This window comes from Penicillium nucicola, assembly GCF_028828085.1.
Source record: "Penicillium nucicola strain IBT 29836 chromosome Unknown utg000003l, whole genome shotgun sequence".
Lineage (NCBI taxonomy): Eukaryota > Fungi > Ascomycota > Eurotiomycetes > Eurotiales > Aspergillaceae > Penicillium > Penicillium nucicola.
This window is the reverse complement of record NW_026643127.1, coordinates 328,734-351,278: the sequence shown is the minus strand read 5'-3', so window position 1 is coordinate 351,278 and position 22,545 is coordinate 328,734. Positions and strand designations below refer to the sequence as shown.

Genomic DNA, 22,545 nt, shown 5'->3' with positions numbered 1-22,545 from the left:
AGACGCGCTCCCAATATTGGACCGATACATGACGTCTTTGTTGACACCCACCCATTCGACTCTTGCGACCATCAACCCTCGAACGAGCATAAGCAATTCGCATCCCATTGATCCCGCGCTTATTACCCTGCGACTACCCTTTGAGTCGCGCTCCTCTCGGAGTTCGCGCATCGGTGTACCCCTGTCACCACTTGCATCCCACTTCCGCACTCCGATCCCCATACACGTCGACTGTTGACGACCCACCCACGGTGCATGGGGTAGAGAGCAAAGATGGCTCCAGGCGGCGCTGGAAATATTAAGGTGGTGGTGCGGGTGCGGCCTTTCAATAGTAGAGGTGAGTCAAATGAGCCAGGAGGGGTCATCCCTACGGGACGAAGCTGACCATCTGTCTCTTTGCAGAAATCGAGCGTGGCGCAAAATGTATCGTCTCCATGAAAGGTTCCCAGACCGTTATCACGGCACCACCCGGCGCACAGGATACGTCACGGAAAGCCGGCAAAGGAGCAGTCGAAGGCCCGAAGGTGTTTGCCTTTGATCGATCATATTGGTCTTTCGATAAGAAGGCACCGCATTTCGCTGGCCAAGACGACCTCTTCGATGATTTAGGTTCTCCGCTTCTAGACAATGCCTTTGGCGGTTATAACAACTGTATCTTCGCCTATGGTCAGACCGGTTCGGGGAAGTCATACTCCATGATGGGTTATGGCAAAGAATATGGTGTGATTCCGCGAATCTGTCAGGATATGTTTGAGCGGATTGTCGCAATCCAGAAGGACAAGACTTTGAATTGCACAGTTGAGGTCTCATACCTGGAAATTTATAATGAACGGGTCCGAGATTTGCTCAACCCGTCAAATAAAGGAAACCTCAAGGTCCGTGAACATCCGTCTACCGGTCCATATGTCGAAGATCTGGCCAAACTCGTGGTCAGCTCCTTCGATGAAATTGAGAACTTAATGGACGAGGGTAATAAAGCCCGAACGGTTGCCGCAACGAACATGAACGAAACCTCAAGTCGATCACATGCCGTCTTCACCTTGACGCTAACCCAAAAGCGACACGACACTGAGACATCAATGGACACAGAAAAGGTGTCGAAGATCAGTTTGGTTGATTTGGCTGGTTCAGAACGAGCGAATTCGACTGGAGCCACTGGTGCACGATTGAAGGAAGGTGCAGAGATTAACCGTTCCTTGTCAACCCTTGGTCGTGTCATTGCTGCCTTAGCCGATGTATCTGCTGGCAAAAAGAAAAATGCCTCCATGGTCCCTTACCGTGATTCAGTGCTCACGTGGTTGCTGAAAGATTCATTGGGTGGTAATTCCATGACATCTATGATTGCAGCCATTTCCCCTGCGGACATTAACTTCGAGGAAACTCTTGGTACCTTGCGCTACGCCGACTCCGCCAAACGAATCAAGAACCATGCCGTTGTGAATGAAGATCCGAATGCCCGCATGATTCGTGAGTTGAAGGAGGAATTACAACAGCTTCGATCCAAGCTTGGAGGCGGAGTAATACCAGGAGCAGCCGGTGCAATTGGTGGCGTAGGAGCTCCTGCAGAGGAATATTATCCGCCTGACACACCATTGGAGAAACAGATGGTATCTATTCAACAGGCAGACGGAAGTGTTACCAAGGTCAGCAAGGCCGAGATTGTGGAACAGCTCAATCAGAGTGAGAAACTTTACAAAGATCTCAATCAGACTTGGGAGGAGAAGCTGCAAAATACAGAACTAATCCACAAGGAACGTGAAGCTGCGTTGGAGGAACTGGGTATCAATATTGAAAAAGGGTTTATTGGACTGAGTACACCAAAGAAGATGCCTCATTTGGTCAACCTTAGCGATGACCCCCTCCTCGCTGAATGTTTGGTGTATAACATCAAGCCAGGCACCACTACAGTTGGTCACATGGATCAGGGTCAAAGCGTGGAGATTCGATTGAATGGATCTAAAATCCTTGAAAAGCATTGTACATTCGAGAATGTGGACAATATTGTGACCATTGTTCCCACCGAAGGGGCCGCCATTATGGTCAACGGTATGCGGGTTGACAAGCCAACACGACTCAAGAGTGGGTTCCGAATTATTCTTGGTGACTTCCATATCTTCCGATTCAATCATCCCCAGGAAGCTCGGGCTGAACGTGTGGAGCAGAGCTTACTGCGTCATTCCGTTACCACCAGTCAGCTTGGATCACCTGCGCCAAATAAAACCCATGATCGGAATCTGAGCAAGACAGGGTCTGAAGTGGATGGCGAGTCAAATGGTACGGACTCACCGATGCCCTCACAACGTGGCCGTGAATCAGATTGGTTTCTAGCCCGCCGAGAAGCTGTCAACGCCATGGTGGGACCGGATCAGATCTCTCATCTGCCAGATGATGAGCTGGACACTCTGTTTGAGGATGTACAGAAGATTCGCGCGGGCCGGCGTGGCCTGCCAGAAAACGAGGAAGACTCCGACTCTATCAGCTCCTTCCCCATTCGCGACAAGTACATGTCTAACGGGACAATTGACAATTTCTCCCTTGACACTGCCATCACAATGCCAAGTACACCTAAACAGAACGACGAGGAAGAGCCAGGAGCTGCCTCGCTCAATCAAGCCCGTCAAGACATGCAAAGGCAGCTGGATCGTCGCAAGGAAGAATTCCAAGAAAAATTGAAATCCGTGGAAGCATCTTCTACTCCCGACTCCCCAGAGCTTCGGACTGAGAAGGAACGAATGGAAGAGGCCTTGCGAAGCGCCAAAGAAGAATTCGAGCAGCAACTGAGGAAACAAAAAGAGAACTTTGAGACTCAGATGCGAGACATGGGCAAACCAATCCCACAAATCTTCGAAAATGGCTTCGCTAAGCTGGATGATCGCGAACTTGAAATTGCACGATTGGTATTCGGCCAGTGGTCCCAGCGCAACTATGTTCGCATGGCGGAGAAGATTCTCCAGCATGCCTCGCTCATGAAAGAGGCACAGATTATGAGCCATATCATGGACAAGAACGTGGTTTTCCAGTTCGCCATTGTAGACCATGGCCACAACATGGAGTCGTCCTATGATCTTGTTTTGAACGGGATTTCTGGAGACGAGGACAATTTTCTAGACGAAGCCAAGAAGCCTTGTGTGGCTGTCCGAGTAATTGACTACAAGCAGTGCGTGATTCATCTGTGGTCAATCGAAAAGCTCCAGCGCCGCGTTCAGGCCATGCGCCAACTCCACCAATACATCGATCGCCCCGACTACATCCAACACTTCAAACTCGACAACCCTTTCTCTGAACCGTGCTCACCCCAATACTCTCTCGTCGGTGATGCCGATATCCCCCTCACAGCCGTCTTTGAGACTCGCGTGCAAGACTTCTCCGTCGAAATCACATCACCATACACTCAAAATGTCGTCGGAATTATTCGACTCTCACTCGAGCCTTCTTCTGCCCAGGCGCCTTCGTCAACTTTGAAATTTAACGTCGTCATGAGGGACATGGTCGGGTTTGCAGAGTGGGAGGGGTCTGATGTACATGCACAGTTGTTCGTCCCGGGCATCTCAGAGGAAGGAGGTGCAACTACAACTCAGATGATCAATGGGTTCGAAGACACTCCAGTCCGATTTGAAAGCGTTCACAGCATGAGCTTGCCGCTCTCAAGTCCCCGGACAGCGGCATTGAAGGTCTGTGTTTACGCGTGTGTGACTTCAGTCCATCTTGATAAGCTACTCAGCTGGGACGATATGCGTGACTCGGCAGAGCCGTTGCCACAAAAACGTACTGCTCCTCGTATTCCTGAGTCTGAATTTTATTCCGAGGAACGTCACGATGTCTTTGCTCGAATTCAGATTCTTGAGATGGCCGAGTCCGGCGAATACCTCCCTGTGGAGGTTATCCAGAGCAGCAGCCTTGATGCTGGCACATCCCAGCTTCACCAAGGATTGCAACGCCGTATCTCCATCAACATGACATACAGCTCCACCGAAAGTCTCCCGTGGGACGACATCAACAATATTCGGGTGGGATCCGTTCGCCTTCTTGATCCCTGGGGAAAGATTCCAGATCAGGATTTCCAGACCCCGGACGTTCCCTTGAAGTTTGTTCAAGAGCCGATGGTCAGGGACAACGCCGATGGAACCTCCCATGTCACGATCGTGGGCCAGTGGGACTCAAGTCTTCACGGCTCTCTCTTGCTTGATCGAGTGACAGCAGAAAAGTACCGGGTACAGGTGACAGTTCGCTGGGATCTCGTTTCCAGTCGTCTTCAGAACCCCGTCGTGTTCGATGCCGATCAGACCCTCCAGATACAGGGCCGCACCTATGTCCGCCAGCAGTCAATGTTCAAGCAATTCTGGAACTCAATTCGTGTCGTGCATTCCACGACCCGGATGTACTCCTTAGTCATTCGTCCAATCTCCGCTAAGCGCGCTGCTGATCTGTGGCGCATGAACACACAGAATGACTATGTCAAGGGCGAGGAGCTATTGACTACCTGGGCACCCCGAAAAGTCTCACTAGTGCGAGACTACATTGCCGCCCGTAAACGCAGACTGCGTGTCGCCGAACTCCATGCTGCCCGAGGTGCTCTCAGTGCAGGCAGTCTGAACGCATCCTCGGCTCGCAGTGGAAAGTCCACACCAATGCGCGGCACAGATCTCAATGAACGCAAGTCAAAACTCCTTCGAAAGTACCTTGATCTGTGGTCGCTCAAGCAGGACCCCACCGAAGCGATTTTGATCCGAAGTAATACCGAACCCCCTACAGATGGAGCGGCGAGTACCTCGCACCCGAAAAGCTCAAATGATACCAATGACATCTCTGATAAAGCGTCGCTCAAGCCTCGCTTTGTGGCTACTATCCAAACCCTTCCCAAAAATCCTTCTGCCTTGAAAACGGGCTACGTGCTTACCCCAGATGATACAAACAATATCTGGGTTCGCCGTTTCGTGGAGCTCCGCAGGCCCTACCTCCACATCTATTCCGTCCCAGAGGGTGATGAGATCAACGCAATCAACCTTCGCAACTCACGCGTGGACCATGCACCCGACTTTGCCCGACTACTCGATGGTTCTGGCGCTGGAGCAGACCGCTCACTATCGGCCAAGGGACGGCCAAATATTTTCGCTGTCTACGGAACCCAGAACACTTTCCTCTTCGCTACTCGCACAGAGGCGCAAAAGGTGGAATGGATCTTAAAGATAGACGAGAGCTACTTCAATAGCAACAGCCCCAGTGCGGCCGCGAGCAACGATGGCCGATGATTGTGACTTCATTCGTCAATGGTCCTGCCGCGGATATACCTGTGGAGAGGAATTTACCTCGCCTGCTTCATGAGTTATGATATTACGGGTCTAAGTCTACCTTCTGCCTTATCCTTTCGTTTTGCCCGTTTCCTTTCATGACCTGTTGAGATACCCCTTGAATATATCGACTCGCGTGGCCTCCCTCTTATGTACATAATAATCCGATATAGTCAGGACTATAGATTGATTGCGCATATTTTGTTTGTGTTCTCAGAACGGTGTATATGAATCCATTCTTAGATTAGACAGCTTTGAGTTCCTAATCAATCTTACTCTATGATATCACCGGTACTTGTGTGGACTTGATGTCTCACCTGCGTTGCCAGGGAAACAATCAGCATTGACATCAACCACATCTAACGAAAACACTCGATCACGTCCCATCAGCAGACGCAGGTGAGACAAAAGGTCGGTGAACTCTTCTAAATTCGAAGAGAGACTTCAAAATATTCCAAGAATGTTCACACAACGCCCCTCATTCCGTTACATAGCCACCGGGGCTGTAGTGTCTCTGTTTGCCCTTACATTCCTCATTATCGGCACTGGCACACACCGCGAACTTTCATCAGAGTATATACTCAAGGCACCTTCAAGGCCTTGCCCGGCTTCGAGTTTCTCAGGGAATCAAACCTGGGATTTTGTTGTCGAGCGTGATGGAAATAACCACGGGCTATCAGAGAGCCAATGTCGCATCGCATTCCCCAAGCTCTATAACGAGCTTGACAAGTCATCGGCTCTAAGAGCTGATCGCCATTATACATACAAAGAGTTTGATTCTCGCACTGTGGATGATGGTATGGTCCGTGGTATCATTGATGGCGGAGAGGTTAGTTCACACTGGACTAGAACGACAGTTGTATAAGTCCCACTGACTAACATTTAATTCGTCCAGCTGTACATAGTCGACTATGCCCCAATGCCTGTTACAGCTACTCGCGCCCGCGCGACCCTCAACTCCCTTCACCGTGCCTTAACTGCCTTCCCAGACCGACACCTTCTCCCCAGCATCGAGTTCACCTTCACATCGGAGGACTTCGCCGCAGACTCAAATGGCAATGGTCCCATTTGGGCCTATTCCAAGCGGGATTCGGACACGTCAGTTTGGCTGATGCCGGACTTCGGATACTGGGCCTGGCCAGAGGTCCAAATCGGTCCATACCACGAAGTTCGACGACGTATTGCCGCTGTTGACAATGGGGAGTTCAAAGGAGATGGTAGCTTTATTCCTGGTCTGCAGTTCCAAGAGAAAAAGAAGCAGCTCGTGTGGCGTGGTAGTCTGGCGACTAACCCGCCCGTACGAGCTAAGCTGCTCAAGTCTGCGTTGGATCATAGTTGGGCTAGCGTGCGGGTTATCGATTGGGATGATGAGACTGATATCCGGTTCAATCTTCTGCCTATCGAGGATCACTGTCGGTATATGTTCTTAGCACATGCGGAAGGGCGAAGCTTCTCTGGTCGTGGCAAGTATCTCCTGAACTGCCGCTCTGTTGTTATTTCGCATGTCCTGGAATGGCGCGAAGTTCATCATGCTGCCCTTGTATCTTCTGGCCCAGATGCCAATTATGTTGAGGTTGACCGTGACTTCGCTGACTTGCCGCGCAAGATGGAGTATCTTATTGATAATCCAGAGGCTGCGGAGCGCATTGCTAACAATGCCGTGCGCACTTTCCGTGATCGCTATCTTACCCCTGCTGCCGAGTCTTGCTACTGGCGCCAATTGGTGCGGCAGTATGCTGCTGCTTGTGAGTTCGAGCCGGTCTTGTTTTCGACTACTCGTGATGGGAGGACGCAGCCTCGAGGTGTGCCATATGATACTTGGCTGTTGATGCATTGATATTTTTCATATGCTTTCCTTTTTTTCTCTTTTCACTTGCACAGGACTGCATCCCGGATCTATTTCAAGTTTTCGGCTGGCGTTGGTCTAATGACCCGGATGATAACGTTATTTTCACTTTTGACACGATTTGAATACGCATTGATTATTTATGAACATATTCCTGCCCTTTGATGGCTGGCAATCCCAATGATTATGGACCATAGCGAGTTTCTGACTGAAAATGTAATACTGTTGTCTCTGAAATCACAGGATTTGCGGCGTATACAAATCCACACTATGCAAGGCACTCGCCAAGTCAATTACATAGAATGACCAGGTCCTGTTCTCCAGTATAAGACGCTTGAAGATCGAAGCATCCGATTGCTCTTGTTGAGCCTCAATCTAGTTATCAGATCGTTTCGAAGGAAAAGAACAGTCATTATTAGATCCTGCCGTCTCAACATCAGGTGTGTTCTTCCAATTATATGAAATCCTACGGGCTGCTCTGGCCATCTGTTAACGACGAGGACCCAAAGCCCGCAGTCCTAACAGTAGTCTCGGTTGCACTGAGCATATGCTCAACCTGGAGTAGTTTATGCTCCTGTAAAGGAGAGCCATGCTGATGTAATTGAACCCAAGTCACAAAAGTATCTCCTTTTGTAGTATTCAATATCAGCATTCAACAAACGCTTGACACATGAATTCGGAGGGGTTCGTTGTGCGATTGATTTTCAGCACGATTCTTCTTCACTGGTGCGTATGAAGAAATCTTCTGGAAGGCAAGCTTGAAAAATATCTTTGTCGGTGGTATGCAGCCAACAATGAAGACAACCCACATCTCAGACCTGATACCCTTGTTACTATTCAGGACAAGCATGAGGCGCAAGAAATACCTACTGGTTCCAGACAATCACCTGAGCTAAGGTGTCTGACGGATGAAACAATATAAGCATGTGCGGTAAAAAAGACGATTCGAGCGGATTACTTACGTGTTTCATCTGCTGTCTCCGTAAGAAGGCTTAGCTTGGCGGATTTGAAGGCCGCGCAGATAGCTGCACTGCTGTCCGTTAGTGTCGATTTAGCCTGTTCAATGATTCGGAGGCACCCACGCAATACCAACTCCCATTAGAGCACACAGGCCCACCTTGGTCTTGGCTGTGAAGGCTGCGATTCTCAAGAAAAGCAGCATAGGGTATATTGCAAGTGCAATGTCAACAAATGCCGACCATGCTAATCCATTGAATATATTCATGAACACTTGTTATGCGTACGACTTGGATCAGAGAGAACTCACATCCTTGAACATAACCAAATATTTGGATTCTTTTCCGCCCCGAACATTCTCCTGGGACATCCTCATGCCAGAGCTTTCGTACTGGCGAGCATTGAATGAAGGCCAATATGGCCGCGATACAGTTAAGAATGAGATTACTCCCGGCCAGAAACCATAAGAAGACTGTTCTAGTTGGTGTGTGGACGCCTTCAATTTGTAGAATGAAGGCGACGATAGCAAGTTTCGCCAGGCCGATAGCCACGAGAGCAAGCACTTGATTGACCCAACCGAATAAAAGTGCAGAACTGATGTCTTCCGGGGATACATATGCTCGAGACAGACCAAGACCATAAGAAGCTCCGATGGTGAGCATGACCATACTCGCGGTCCCCACTACCTAGATAGGTAGTTAGTAGTGAACACATTGTGATGAGTGAACGAAACGTTTAACGGCTCACAAGAGTTGAACTGGCGATATAAAAATCGTCTCTGATACGGTGTAGTACTCTCAGACATGTATACCATCTGATGCTGAACATAATCAATGCTATGCCAAACTCAACCCAAGAAACCACGAAAAAAGTCTGTTGAAAGCCGTCATTTGTCATTGAAAGGACTGCTAGGGATTCCGTGTCATTTGAGATGTTCCATCTTTCACTCGAAGATACTTTTGGCCATGAAATGAAGGCTATGAGCTGCCTGTATAAAATGACAGATTGAGAAGGCGGAGCAAAAAAAAAATCAGAGATGGACACAATACAAGTAGCTCAATAACGTTACAGTAGGGAACGTGAAGTTGGTTGGTCGAAGGTTTGGTTACGTCATAGATCTCTATTGGAGCGAATCTCATAGTATGAACGTTAGGCAAAGAAGTAGCAGTGTATTATGCCACAGGTTATAATCTCCCGGAGAGTAATTCTGGCAGACCAACAAAGATGGTCAATTCATAAGGACATTTAGGAGCATCACAGCAGAGAGGAAATGATCCCTGTCACATGACTCAATCTTTATGCGCACTAGCTCCGTATCTGCATTACTAAGCAGCATGAGAGCTCTGAGCATAATTCCATATCGTCTGAATGTTTCTTCACTGGTCTTGTCAAATGAGCCTAAGCCATGCCAGGCCAAAGCTTCACGTGTTGTACTTGCCAGAAGGTCTTCTCCAGTAAAAACCACCTACGGCGACACGAGCCCTCACGTAAGTCATACTAAAACCACGACTTGACGCGAGGTTGACCTTTCCCCACAGATACTTCCCAGTCTCTGGTAACATGTGAATTTTGTGATCGTCAATATTCAAGGAAGTGAGAATGCCCAAAACTGCAACCGCCTCTCGTAACTCACCTGTTTAGCGATGCACTGCGGCGACATTACAAGAGTTGCCCCCGGATTGGAGCCCAGCCCAGGCCCGGGCCTGCTCGGACCGGACGCCGACGCAAGGCCTGCGATAACTGCGCTAGACAGCGAATCAGTTGCGATGGAAGCTTTTCTTGTTGTGCCTGCCAAGTTACTGGGGTCCCTTGTACTTATCGTCGTCTAGACACACCACTGCATGATTCGCATGAGCGTTCATTAACTCCTGACATACCAACTCGACGCCAAAGTCTGTGCAGTGCAACCAACCCGGAAGAGCACGGTTTAGAGAAGAACTCGTTGCCATTCTTGCTGAACTATTCTGCGCCGGGAAACCGCAGTTCAAGAGATGTTAATCGCGTTCTGTCTCTGTTGTCGACTGCAGAACCTGTTGACGAAAGCCTCGATACTGCCCTACCAAGTCTTGATGTCGAAGCTGATCAAGCGCATCTTTTCTTGGAAGAGTCTTGGAACTTGTTCTTCGGTTCTTACAAGATTGATGAACAAAATCCAAGCTCGCCGAGGCCACAGGAACTCGAAGACCAAGACCAACGCCAAATAGCTTCTGCTAGAATGGTTGATTGCATCGTCAGATCGGACAGTGGAAGTAGTACCTCTGAAGCAATCACTAAAACTGGCAACGTGCAAGAATTCTTCGCAGAACGCAATGTAGGTGATCATATCGAGGCGTACTTTGAGCGAATAGTACGCCCGCGGTCTCGCATCGTTTTGAAGTCTACATTCAACCTAGAAAAAGTCTCCACTCCATTGCTGTTGTCTATGTTTTTGATGGGCGCGGACTGTGATACTTCGGACAGCGTGAAATTGCAGGCGATTGAGTATGCTGAAATAACAGAAAAGGTGGTCTTTGATAACGCAGACTTCAAACGACTGATATATAGAAAAAGAGAAGATGGTTGGGCTTCGCTAGAGATACCTGAGATTGAGTTGATCCAAGCTGCGATTCTGATACTTCTGATTCAGTTGTCAAGCCCCAATGCTGAAACACGTCGTCGGACTCGAATCCAGCGGTATCCAGCTCTAGTATCGGTCGCACGAGCGACGTCCCTCACGCAGACTAAGAATTGCTGGCATGACAATAGCAGGCCAGCTTGTCATGATGGCTTTCTCAAAAACGAAACCTGTATCAGGTATGTCTACTTTCCTGCTAATACATAAGTTATCATTGATCCCACTCACTAAATTGACCGTCTAGGATGATGTCCTCGATTGCCATGATGGATTGTCACTATATCATGTTCTTTAATGACCCGCCCATTCTAACGGCCCCGGAGTTGGGATTTGATCTTCCAGCCGAAGAGAAAGGAATTGAAATCACGGACCCTATAACCTGGGAGCTTTGGGTGACCAATGAAAAAAGTTATCATCGACCGCCGCCACTGAATCTTTTCATACAAGAGCTTCTGTCTGACAATTGGATTGGCATGGAAGACCCACGTTACAAAAATTTGAGTTTTTTCGCACTATATGTTGTTATCTCTGGTGAGGCCCATGAGATTTGGGATATACGAATCACTGTACTGATAAAAAAAAGGGTTCCATCGCATCATTTTCGGACTGAGAACAAGTCTTTGCAATATGTCCGATGCCAAAAGACAGATTGACAGAGCTCTGTCCCGTTGGATGACTCTGTGGGAGGCCCTACAATCTAAGTCAAGTCAGGATCAAATATACCGAGCGGGAATTATGATTCACGGACAAGACTTGTGTGCGTTCGCCAAACTCTTACTGCGTACGCCTTTATGTGACACTGGTGATATCGCGCATGACTCAATGGGCCGTATCCACGAGCTCTTGAAGCGGCGCCCATGATAAGATGAAACTTGTTTCTGGATTAATACAAACCCAAGCCAAACGAGGAGCTAATGCTACACGCAAGAACGACCCATGTTGCCCCTCCACTCCGTGTTTTGCTCAAAAGTCGACCTGAATCCCATACCAAATGCTTCACTCCATTGAACCCGTGGTACGTGAACGGCATTGAGAGCCCAAACTTCAAAGCTGCCTTCGCAGTGGTTGGAAGGGATCCAAACGCGGCCGCCATGGATGTTGAATCGAGGTTTAGATCTAGGACAGGCGCACACAGATAGAGTGTGGCGAAACCGTACAAGGTCCCCGAAAGCATCAGCCCAGTGACTCGCTGGATCGCAGAGGCCGAGGAAACATAAGTCCACTTGTAGACTGTGAGATGGGGAGCGATAGGGCGGTTTCGACGTTGAGCGGCGAGTCGGTCGTGTGCACCCTCGGCGGTAACCTTTTGAGTTGCAATGTTTTTCCTGTGAGGCAGTTATTTTAGAAACTGCTAGGTGCAAATAAAACAATGTATGAGGATTACTTACTGGGTTTGAAGGGTTCTGATTACCCTTGGGTATATCTTGATGGGTTTCAGGAACCGAGACGAGATATGCAGCATACTGGAGGCGGCTGTAGAACACTTTAGTATGGAACTGGATTAGGCTATTAGGTCTTGCTCTTGTGAATAAAATACCTTAAGGATGATGAGATAGCATCAGAAAAGACCAGATGAGATAATATAGCGAAGTCTCGAGGTAGGATACCACGAACAAGTTCCCAAATCTCCATAGATCGGAGAATATCCACCAGGAAAATACCCACTGCCGGAAAACACCCACACGCCAAGATCTTCGTTGGAATAAACAATTGCGGATCCATGAATCACGAAGTTTGTTCAGTTTGCTCCTCCGGCTTAGTCTTACAATAGCCTCTATTCACCAGGTCGGATTTATACAGGCAAAATCGGACGTTACCCCGTGTCTTCAGCCTGTCTTGGCTCCAACTAAGCCAAGCCACTTACGACCCTCATAGCCGTGACGAATTCCCCCGCATTTGAAGTGCGTTCGTGCCTGATAAAGCCTATGGTGGCTGAAATTCACATTTGGCTGAATGAATTAGCCGTGTCAATGCCTTGTGACAGCAGGCCTTCGCTTAGAAAAATGGGCTCTCCAGGTTTAGCCTAGCCGGTTGACTGGAGACCATTTTCGAACCAGTGTATGTGATGAACGGAGCCTAGCACCTGGAAGGAAACAGGTCCGCCGTTCATTAGTGCTGTGGAGACTGGGCAGTTTGGGATAAATGGATAAATTAATTCAAGCCAGCCAGGAGCTGAAACAATGCAGAAACGTCCGCCCCACTTGATTGTCAATATAAAAGGGTCCTGTTTCCTATAAGTTTAAATCTCAGTTCAACAGGGAAATCAACAGTTTGCTTCTCAATACCAATTTTCCCCAAGTTTCAATATGGTTTCTTTCTCAAACCTTTTCCTGGCCGCTTGTGCCTTCGCCAGCACCCTCGCAGCTCCCAGTGACTTGAGCAAGCGAGCTATCACCACCAGTCAGACCGGAACTAGCAACGGTTACTACTATTCCTTCTGGACTAACGGCGGTGGTTCTGTTAGCTACACCAATGGTAACTCCGGTGAATACAGTGTCTCTTGGACCAACTGTGGAAGTTTCACCTCTGGCAAGGGCTGGAGCACTGGCAGTGCCCGGTATGATAGATCCAACTGTCGCTTGGCACAAAGATGACTGACATTTGCGACTTCTAGCAACATCAACTTTTCGGGTTCCTTCAACCCCTCTGGAAACGCCTACCTTGCTGTGTATGGCTGGACCACCAGCCCTCTGATCGAGTACTATATCATGGAGAGCTACGGCACCTACAACCCCGGCAGCAGCATGACCTACAAGGGAACCGTTACCAGTGATGGATCAGTCTACGACATCTACACCCACCAGCAGGTCAACCAGCCCTCTATCTCAGGCACTGCCACCTTCAATCAGTACTGGTCCATTCGCCGCAGCAAGCGGTCCAGTGGAACCGTCACCACTGCCAACCACTTCAATGCCTGGGCCTCCCTTGGAATGAGCTTGGGCTCTCACAACTACCAGATTGTTTCTACTGAGGGTTACGAGAGCAGCGGTTCTTCTGACATTACTGTCTCGTGAGCGGGCTTTGGCATTATGGAGTAGATCATGGCGAAGGCCCCGATTGCCCCATGCAATGGATCGTGTTGGAACCGAGTTAGGTCGTTTGTCACGTTGCAATATATCGTGTTTCTGAGAACAATGCATTGATCGTTGACTATTGTTCTATTGATGGGCCGCTTCATTGTTCCATTGATGAATAGGTGGCCAATTGAATCTGTAGCTTGACACTCTAATGAATGGTATTCTGCACTTCAATTGGCAGCCTAACCCCACATTACTTGCTCTGATGCGCTATGAATTATCCAACTTGAAGCTACCGGATGCAACAACATAAATGCTTCGACCGGGATCCGTTTTCTTCTTTCCTCCACATCCTCATCCATATTCTCTTACAGTCTCTGATGTGTGGTTCAAACTGCACAATTAGGACCGAAAGAAATTGCAACTTGTTGCTTAAATTGTTGTCAGCAAAACTTGAGGCTAACATTCTCACCAGAACTTCCATCCTACAATCCCGCCGTTATGGCATCAACCATTCCAAATGACGTCGCTTTCAATATCCCGGTTCTGAAAGGTCGCTCCAACTGGTATGAGTGGCACAGGGACTTCCTGCGGGTCACACTCTGCGTCAATCCACTCTACTGGGATATCTTCACCGGTAATGTTGGTCCCCCCAAATACCATGACTGCAACTTCGATGTGTACTTTGGTGAAGATGTCGTGAATAACGGCTTCACGATGGATCATTGCTCGCAACCTGAAAATGACCAGATTCCTCAACTCGATGCCTCAGGGAAGGAGGTTCGTGAACAGTACAACATCGACCACCAACATTGGAATCGCTTTGTTCTTGAGGCTCGAGGATATCTGCGTTTTGCTCTGGACCAACAACCTGCCATGCACATCCGACAAATTGCGAATCCGCGGGAGGCATTCCTGGAGTTGGAGATGACATACGCATTTCCCCATGCCCAGCCCTCCGTTGATGCTTGGAAGAAATGGCTGCTCATTCACTACCACTGCACACGAGAATCGCCCGAAGAATTTGTCAACAGGTTCAAGAAAGCTCTGCAAGAGCTCAAGGGCCAGGGAGTTCAAGTGAGTGTGGGAGTTGAAATTGCTCAGTTCCAAGCCGCCCTCATGCACGATCTTGAGTGTCTGCATTTTGTAGATACCTTGGTTATTGATCCCAAGAGCCTCACTGACACAGATTCTGTCTATGCTGGTTTCCTTCAGGGATAAGCACAGATGCAGAACGGTTGTGACGTTGGGTTTTTCTTTCTCTCTTTGCCGTCTCCGATATTTTTATTTGCTTTTTATTCACTTGCTTTGTGATTTTCTGCCGGTATGATCCGGACGTGGTTGAACTGTGATTCTAATTAGCTGGGATGATATCATCAGGAGATGAAAGTAGCATGGGTATTGCTACTGGATCAAGAATCAAAATTGTTGCTTTGGTTTCAAATTCCCTTCCTTCCTGAACTGAAACTCATCAACTCTACGAGAGAGCACTCGGCTGGTCAAAACTTCGCCGAGTTTTTGCATAACACCTTACGTAGCTTCCGTAAATAAAATACCACTCACAGACAGGAATAGCCGCCTTCTTCATTCCCGGAATTTTTGAATATTGCCGCGTTTTCATCGTCACATAGTGGTTGATTCAAAGGCAACATCCAAAGGGCACCCGACATTTCAAGATTCATGGAGATACAGCTTGACAGAGTCAGAGTGATAATTGTCAGTGATTTTTTTTTCTTTGCACTGTCCATGCCAAGTTCGGAGAAAAGTGGGAGTATGAAGTAAAGAGCGATAAGCAGGATAAGAATGTTGAGATGGCCACATAGGGTCGTTCGTGTAGCCGGTTGTAGACAGAGGTGAAAAGAAGATGAGATTCCTCTCTCTCTCTAGTCTCTCTTTGAATGTCTTTCTTCCTGTAAGACATAATCATATGTTATAATTTTTCTTCTTTCCTTATCTTCAAGAAAGAAGGAAAAGAAGGAAAACACCGACCCCGAGGAGCCTCCTGCTGCTGCTTCCCAAGACGCCATGGACGTGGATTGGACCCCATCGCGATCTGAAGTCTTCAGTCTTGATTCAGCCGCATTTGCGTCGTCCTCTGGCTGCTACAAGTCACCCACAACAAAGAGAGTTGGGCATCAACCTTTATATAGTTCTGATTCTCCTATTGCAATTTTGGAATAAAAAAGTACGTGATTTCACATTATGCGTTGCGTCTGTGAACAAGGAAAAATTGAACTGGGGCCCAACATTTATTTTCACATGAATCTTTAAGACTGAAGAATAATTGTAGCCAAGTTTCTATATGGTTTCTTTTTCCCTATTAGAAGTTGGAAGATGATAACAACTTAAATGGATCATGATGAACTGACTACTTAAGGCAGTGTTTCTCAGCAGCATTTCGATAGGAACTTCTCTTTTTTTCGAGAAAGTGAAAACAAGTTAATATTGATAAGTCTCACTTTCAGCTCACTCTGATCTTACTTCTGCAGTTGCCAGTAGTATGATGGAATATTGAGATGTGTCGGGCTGGCTAGATCATCTCTTACGACTGCTATTGAGGAAACCCCGGAAATCCTATGTTAATGTACTCTTTTGTGCTTTTGATACGTGTTGTCTATGTATTTAAGAATTCAATATAGACTAGAAGTGACAAACTCATGCTGTTTGAAGAACATATGAATTTTGAAAAGGACAAATGACACACAAAGAAAGAGCAGTGATGGTCTTAACTGTCTAAAGTTGCTGATAAGCTAGCTTTGAATGCCACGGCGTAAAAAAAAGGTCCATTCTATTTCTGCCTAGCGTGAGGGGATTATGTAGGGTCTATCTGCTTTGGAATTAGTATGCTGATAGAAAATCCCTTGTAACCAGTAGAATCGGCGTAGATGCGGAGTAAAGGCTTAGGGCATTCAGCCTAATATCGTCACTATTGGTAGGAAATGTCCTTCGAGCTAACCGCAGCCACGGCCCGTCTGAGGTTTAAAAGGCTTGGATTGCTTATTTGCACAAGAAATACTCACTTGCACCTAGCATACAATCAGAACAGAAAAATGCCGTCAATCGTGGGGGTGGTTTTTTGCGTGGCATCTGCAGTGACCTACAGTTATGCCGCAGCAGTTTCCTCCTCAAAATCTGTCAGTATCTCGGTAAATTCAGCTGTCAAATTCCAAGAATTGGATGGATTCGGCGTCTCGCAGGCTTTTCAACGAGCAGAAGATATCTTCGGCAAAGAGGGGCTTACCAGCGAAAACACCAAGCATGTTCTCGATCTTCTTTTTAGCATCGAGAAAGGAGCCGGGTTCTCGATACTGCGCAACGGCATCGGCTCCAGCAATAGCTCACAAAGCAACTTCATGAATTCCATCGAGCCTTCAAGTCCTGGTCTACCGGGCGCGAAGCCTCACTATGTCTGGGATCGCAATGATAGTGGTCAGTTTCCCCTAGCCCAGGAGGCGTATGACCGTGGACTTGCTCGACTATATGGTAATGCATGGTCGGCACCCGGATATATGAAGACAAACGGCGACGAGAACAATGGCGGCTACCTGTGCGGAGTGACCAATACTTCCTGTCCGTCTGGCAATTGGATGCAGGCATATGCCGACTACCTTGTTCAGTGGGCAAGATTCTATAAACAGTCTGGGGTGAAAGTGACAAACATCGGTTTCCTGAATGAACCCGAGTTCGCCGCCTCATATGCTGGGATGCTGTCCGATGGCACTCAGGCGGCGGAGTTCATCCGTATTCTCGCAAAGACAATCAAGGGATCAGGCATGGATCTGGAAATCAACTGCTGCGATGGAATTGGATGGGAGGAACAAGAGCAGATGATGGCTGGTCTCCAAGCCGGCCCTGATCCTGCAGAGAATTATCTCAGTGTTGTGACTGGACATGGATACAACTCCGTGCCAAATTTCCCACTGTCGACGAAGAAAAAGACATGGGTAACCGAGTGGGCTGATCTCTCGGGTGGCTTTACTCCTTACACATTCTTCAGCACTGGTGCGACCGGAGAAGGAATGACATGGGCGCGCAACATCCAGGTTGCGCTTCTGGATGCAAATGTTAGCGGATTCTTCTATTGGATTGGCGCTGAGAATTCAACTACTGACAGCGGTCTAATCAATCTCATTGGGGACAAGGTCATTCCGAGCAAGCGATTCTGGGCATTCGCACAGTTTAGTCGGTTTGCTCGACCGGGTGCTCGTCGCATTGAGAGTATCAGCTCTGCACCGTTAGTCTATGTCAGCTCATTTCTCAACAAGGATGGGAGTGTTGTTAGTCAGGTCATCAACAACGCCACCGAAGCATATGATATCAGTCTGAGGGTTCACTCCTCATCGAAAATTAAAGATGCTCGGCCTTATGTGACGGACAACGCAAACGACCTGACAGCCCTGGCGCCCCTTCGTGTCGCAAGCGATGGCATCTTCAGGACAACAGTTCCGGCACACTCGTTGGTGAGCTTTGTTTGCTCATAGATGGAAGATATACTCCATGTTCTTGATATAGAGTAGATCATGATCTGTTCAAAAGCTAAGAAGCACTCTATTAGAAAGTTTCTATACGGAATCCTTGAACTGAGTGCGCCATTCAATATCTATGAATGCCTAATTTGACCTCTTTTTTCACCTCTTGCTTACCCATACTTGAACAGCTTTGCTAAATCAAGCATTTCCTATAACTGGGGAAGTGTCAAAAATTTATGATCCCTGTCTTAAACTCGAAGTTAAGCTTCACCAGAAAAGATGGACCATACCGTTGTTCAGACACGGGAAAAGTGAGCCCTGCATAGCGCTAGTGAATCCTACCAACGCAAATCAAGGGTCACAGCTCGCAGTTTCACATTCAGCGACATTGTCGCATCAAGAACCTTCACAGAGATGTTGCGCAGCATGAAGGACAACATAAACGAGCTGGGGAAACGACAGCAGATACACAACGGACGAGCAGAGTTTAGACACTATCCATCTTCCTTCCCTACCCTATCAGTTCCAATGACAAAAATAACCAAACAACTGACGCCAACATACGTGATGTCCCAATCCGCGACTAGTCAATAGCAACAAGCAGAATTTCCGAGCCCAAATAGACATAAGCAAGAGTTCTGAAAAAAGTAAAATGAAGTAAGGGGTCTTCTTAAAATTCATAGTCATACATAAAATATCCGATTCTGAACAAAGAAAATGTAAAACTCATAAATTATGTACTTCGGATCCTGGAGGCTTGGAGGTCGCCCCGTTCCCTAACTCCGAGACGTCAGAGGCACCCAATTCGACAGGATGGCGCGGCGATCCCGGTCTGCGAAAGTAAGGCTGGTTCATCGGTGCGGGTACTCCCGTTGACTGTGATAGGGCTTTGAAGCGTGCGCGTCGTTCCCACAGGGCCCAAACTATAGATGCAATTGCAATGATACCAAGTGGTACGCCCACTCCGGCTCCGATCGCTGCTTCTCGCTTTGAATTTGAGCCGCTGTCGCTCGCAGAGCTTGATGTCGTGGCAGAAGAGGATGGGACAGAAGATGAGGTCGCAGTCGCTGTTGAGGTGGCGGATAGCCCAGCGACACCAGCGAGAGCTGTTCCATGCGGGACTTCTACTGAATTGAAGTTGCCACAGTTAACGGTGCCATTCTCCCAATTTGCTGTGCCGCAGCAGTGAACGGTGCTGCTTCCATTATACTGAGCGGCTAGTATGGGAAACCCTGAGCCCTTATTATAAGGCACTACACGTAAGTTATATCATGTTAGGCTGAGTCGATGATGACAGGGCAGTGATAGCTCTAGCTGCGAACATTATAACTTACTACAGTATTTGTAAGAACCGCACGAGTCCCAGCTTCGATCAGTGCAGCTTGCACGCGAGAGTACAAACCCGCGCTGTCCTTGGAGATAACATAGCCCGTTCGACATGCAAACATCACCTTTGCTGCAACAAAATGTGGTTGAATCTGAGGTACAAGGAACATCATTTTTTGCTTCAGATCCATCGGGATTGTAACAGCTCGTGTCAGCCCGAGCTGTTATGGACCATACAAGGCTCGCAAGAATAAATTGCAACCAGCATTGTCGCAGATTCCCCATCGTTGGACTTGGAAAGCTAGAAATAAGTCACTCAGAGATTCGACGTGAAGAAGAATTCCTCCGCGCCTCAGAAACAGTCCGAAGAGCTGCCAAGGTTCTTGGCTCTTTTCATTACAAGATAAATTAGCGGGCGCTGTGCAGCATTTCGATGTCATTGTGCACGGAGGCGTTGGGGGCCTTAATTATCTAGCTGTTGTCATTGGATGATTTGGACAGGGACTGCGCCCTGATCTGCAACAAACAAACTGCTTATGGTTTAGAGGAACCGAGAAAGGAAATGATCGTGAAGAAGTGAGACCTAGTTGTCAGCCACTATCATTCCGGCCTAGCGCAGTTGATAACACTACAGTAGGAATGTGCTCAAGTTATTTTAGTATCTGACTATAACTCATGGCCCAGAACTACTGCAATTCCGCCAATAAACAAGGTAGCTGCATTTGAGAATGTCTTAAAAACACTACCCCAGTAAATAACTTCAGCGTCTGAAATTCACAATGAGGTTGGATTGATTAACTAAAACTGCAATAAAATGCATGTAGTGAGCTTAATTGCATCCTGTAGCTCCATGTTGAGACAGTGGTCCCTCGTTATGACGGATAGTACTCCACACATTGAGCACTAGCTAGCTTGGTGATAGGTTCGCCTGATCGTTTCAACCGTTCCGATTCCTCGCTGGCCATCTGTGCTTGAATCTAGAAAGAAGTGTTACCACAAATAACCGCATCTGTTTCATGGAAGAACTAACATTTATTCGGTGAGGAGTGATCAGCTCCCTTGCGCCCGTTATCTTCCATTCTGGAAGGCCCTCGGGCCGACCCAAATCTCTCAGGGTCTTTTGCTCCACCAGACTATACTTACCATCTGCACGGTTGAAATTGAAAGGCTCTTTCAGAGCCACCGGTGGGTTGGTGATAATTCGAATATCGCGTCGCAGGTTCCGAGAAGCCGAGTGCAGCATGAATGGATGGAGAAGAAATACATCCCCCACTTCTCCAGTAGCCTCATGAAAAGAATTGTCCCTCGTATCCGTTGGAGACTGCGCCCATTTATACCAAAGATTTGGTTCCTTGTTGGGGGTATTCGGAACATGATGAGAGGCAAGAGATGGCCATGTCCCCTCAGGGTGGTCATACTAGAATTTTTCTTGAGATCAGTAAATGAAGCGAGAAAGGAACAGATCTCTGCAAATACAGCCGTACCATATATTGTGCCACTAGTCCAATACCATCCGTGCAAATTGCCGTTCCGCCACCTTTGTACTGTATATCGCTGAACAGTGGGATAACCAACAATGCTTGCTCGGGGCTATCCAGGAAATGAACAAACCAGTCGCCATCATTGTGCCAATCTGTCAAAGATCGAAGATCCAAATTATCCTCTGAATTATATTCCGGCTTTCCCATATTCACGATCCAAGCATCTTTCCAGTGTTTGCACCAGTCAGCTACCCGCTCCGCTCCACCAACGAGCTCACAGATGGCATCCCAAGCTTTGGGGGCAAAGCTCTCCACGCTGATCATCGTGTGACCGGGCATGTTCACCTTCTCCTTGGTCCAGGTTGTTTTATCAGTGGAAGACACTCCCAGACGCGTCCAAACCGACGAGGTAAATTCCGCTGCCGCTTCACGAGTAAAGCATTGGGGCACTTTGAGAAAGCCATGATCAAGCCAGTGCCGCTTCTGCTCCTCTGTGAGTCTATAGTGAGGCTGTAGATCGGACATCAGTACTTGACGGCGATGCTTAGTTGCGCAGAGGTCAAAGGAAAACTGTCGAGGACACTTTGGTCATGGTCTGTCTTATGATTGCCGTTGGGCTAAAGTACAAGTAAACAGGCCAACTTCTATTTAGCCGGCACTTTATCCGCCCAATTGTAATTGTAGCGAAGTCACCGAATACGGGGTTCCCCGCACCCGCTGTAATTTCATGGGAGATAGTAGGCTATCAAGAGCGGAAACCTCAAGGCTCTGCAAAGGGGACATGATCGGATTGGCGAAGCTTTGAAGGTCATGCTTTTAAAAATCTGGCATGTAGTTACCGCAAGGGAAGCGCGATATGACAAAGATGTCGAATTAAGAAACTGAACTTTTTGGATTTCCCTTCTAGGTGTTTTTGTTCAGAAGACCCAGAAAGACTTCGTTTTTCAAATAGCTCAATAATAAATTCTTCTTCGTCTCTATTATCTCACCTGCATGTCAACATGTTATAAGTGATTCTATTTTGAAGAGCAACATCAAACATCGATTGTTGATCACACAATCATACCTCGACAACCGAGTTTATTTCTGCAACTTTCGGTGAAGCCCGTGAATTCCGAACACCTGTTCAGGACACTCGGATCGGCCGATCTGAGCTTTGATAGAACCGAAGGAGAGCCGCAAGATCTGAACCGTTTCAGGAAATAATCGGCGGGAGCCGCAAACCATCGCCACAACCAGTTGTATAGACCTGAGAATACACCCGTCAATGACATCAAGATTCCCAAACAGCCATTTAACAATTTTACCATGACTGGATTTCGGTTGCGCCACAACTTCAAGGCAAAGCACCTGGCATGATCACAGCCTGGCATGATCACAGCCCCGAAGCCTTCGGCCGCATGCTGAACCGACTTACAAGCGTATGAAGTATCAATCGGACAGTCTACCCTTTGTGTACAAAAGCATCTGGACCCTCACTCAAACTAGCTACAGAATGGGATCTAGCCAACATTCACATTTGGGTCACCATCGGGATTTTTGAAGCT

General features: G+C 47.8%; 8 protein-coding genes across 8 annotated transcripts; 5 read left to right on the top strand and 3 right to left on the bottom strand.

The window, feature by feature from the left end:
- Nucleotides 1-273: 273 nt before the first annotated feature.
- On the top strand, nt 274-5,249 carry N7511_003713 (kinesin-3 motor protein uncA; the record flags this gene model as incomplete). Its single annotated transcript, XM_057126138.1, has 2 exons — nt 274-337; nt 403-5,249. The coding sequence occupies 2 exons, from the start codon at nt 274-276 to the stop codon at nt 5,247-5,249; spliced, it is 4,911 nt and encodes a 1,636-aa protein (XP_056985028.1).
- Nucleotides 5,250-5,748: 499 nt separating this feature from the next.
- N7511_003712 (uncharacterized protein) lies at nt 5,749-7,125 on the top strand (the record flags this gene model as incomplete). Its single annotated transcript, XM_057126137.1, has 2 exons — nt 5,749-6,117; nt 6,184-7,125. The coding sequence occupies 2 exons, from the start codon at nt 5,749-5,751 to the stop codon at nt 7,123-7,125; spliced, it is 1,311 nt and encodes a 436-aa protein (XP_056985027.1).
- A 4,463-nt stretch (nt 7,126-11,588) lies between these two features.
- On the bottom strand, nt 11,589-12,167 carry N7511_003711 (succinate:quinone oxidoreductase subunit C; the record flags this gene model as incomplete). The annotated part of the gene is made up of 2 exons (XM_057126136.1): nt 11,589-12,030; nt 12,094-12,167. 2 exons carry the CDS (start codon nt 12,165-12,167, stop codon nt 11,589-11,591), a joined length of 516 nt encoding a protein of 171 aa, XP_056985026.1.
- An 844-nt stretch (nt 12,168-13,011) lies between these two features.
- Nucleotides 13,012-13,719, top strand: N7511_003710 (glycoside hydrolase family 11 protein; the record flags this gene model as incomplete). Its single annotated transcript, XM_057126135.1, has 2 exons — nt 13,012-13,262; nt 13,320-13,719. 2 exons carry the CDS (start codon nt 13,012-13,014, stop codon nt 13,717-13,719), a joined length of 651 nt encoding a protein of 216 aa, XP_056985025.1.
- A 504-nt stretch (nt 13,720-14,223) lies between these two features.
- Nucleotides 14,224-14,943, top strand: N7511_003709 (uncharacterized protein; the record flags this gene model as incomplete). Its single annotated transcript, XM_057126134.1, has 1 exon — nt 14,224-14,943. One exon carries the CDS (start codon nt 14,224-14,226, stop codon nt 14,941-14,943), a length of 720 nt encoding a protein of 239 aa, XP_056985024.1.
- Nucleotides 14,944-16,772: 1,829 nt separating this feature from the next.
- N7511_003708 (uncharacterized protein) lies at nt 16,773-18,203 on the top strand (the record flags this gene model as incomplete). Its single annotated transcript, XM_057126133.1, has 1 exon — nt 16,773-18,203. The coding sequence occupies one exon, from the start codon at nt 16,773-16,775 to the stop codon at nt 18,201-18,203; it is 1,431 nt and encodes a 476-aa protein (XP_056985023.1).
- A 714-nt stretch (nt 18,204-18,917) lies between these two features.
- N7511_003707 (uncharacterized protein) lies at nt 18,918-19,690 on the bottom strand (the record flags this gene model as incomplete). Its single annotated transcript, XM_057126132.1, has 2 exons — nt 18,918-19,444; nt 19,594-19,690. The coding sequence occupies 2 exons, from the start codon at nt 19,688-19,690 to the stop codon at nt 18,918-18,920; spliced, it is 624 nt and encodes a 207-aa protein (XP_056985022.1).
- Nucleotides 19,691-20,389: 699 nt separating this feature from the next.
- On the bottom strand, nt 20,390-21,523 carry N7511_003706 (uncharacterized protein; the record flags this gene model as incomplete). Its single annotated transcript, XM_057126131.1, has 3 exons — nt 20,390-20,494; nt 20,548-20,934; nt 21,002-21,523. 3 exons carry the CDS (start codon nt 21,521-21,523, stop codon nt 20,390-20,392), a joined length of 1,014 nt encoding a protein of 337 aa, XP_056985021.1.
- Nucleotides 21,524-22,545: the final 1,022 nt, after the last annotated feature.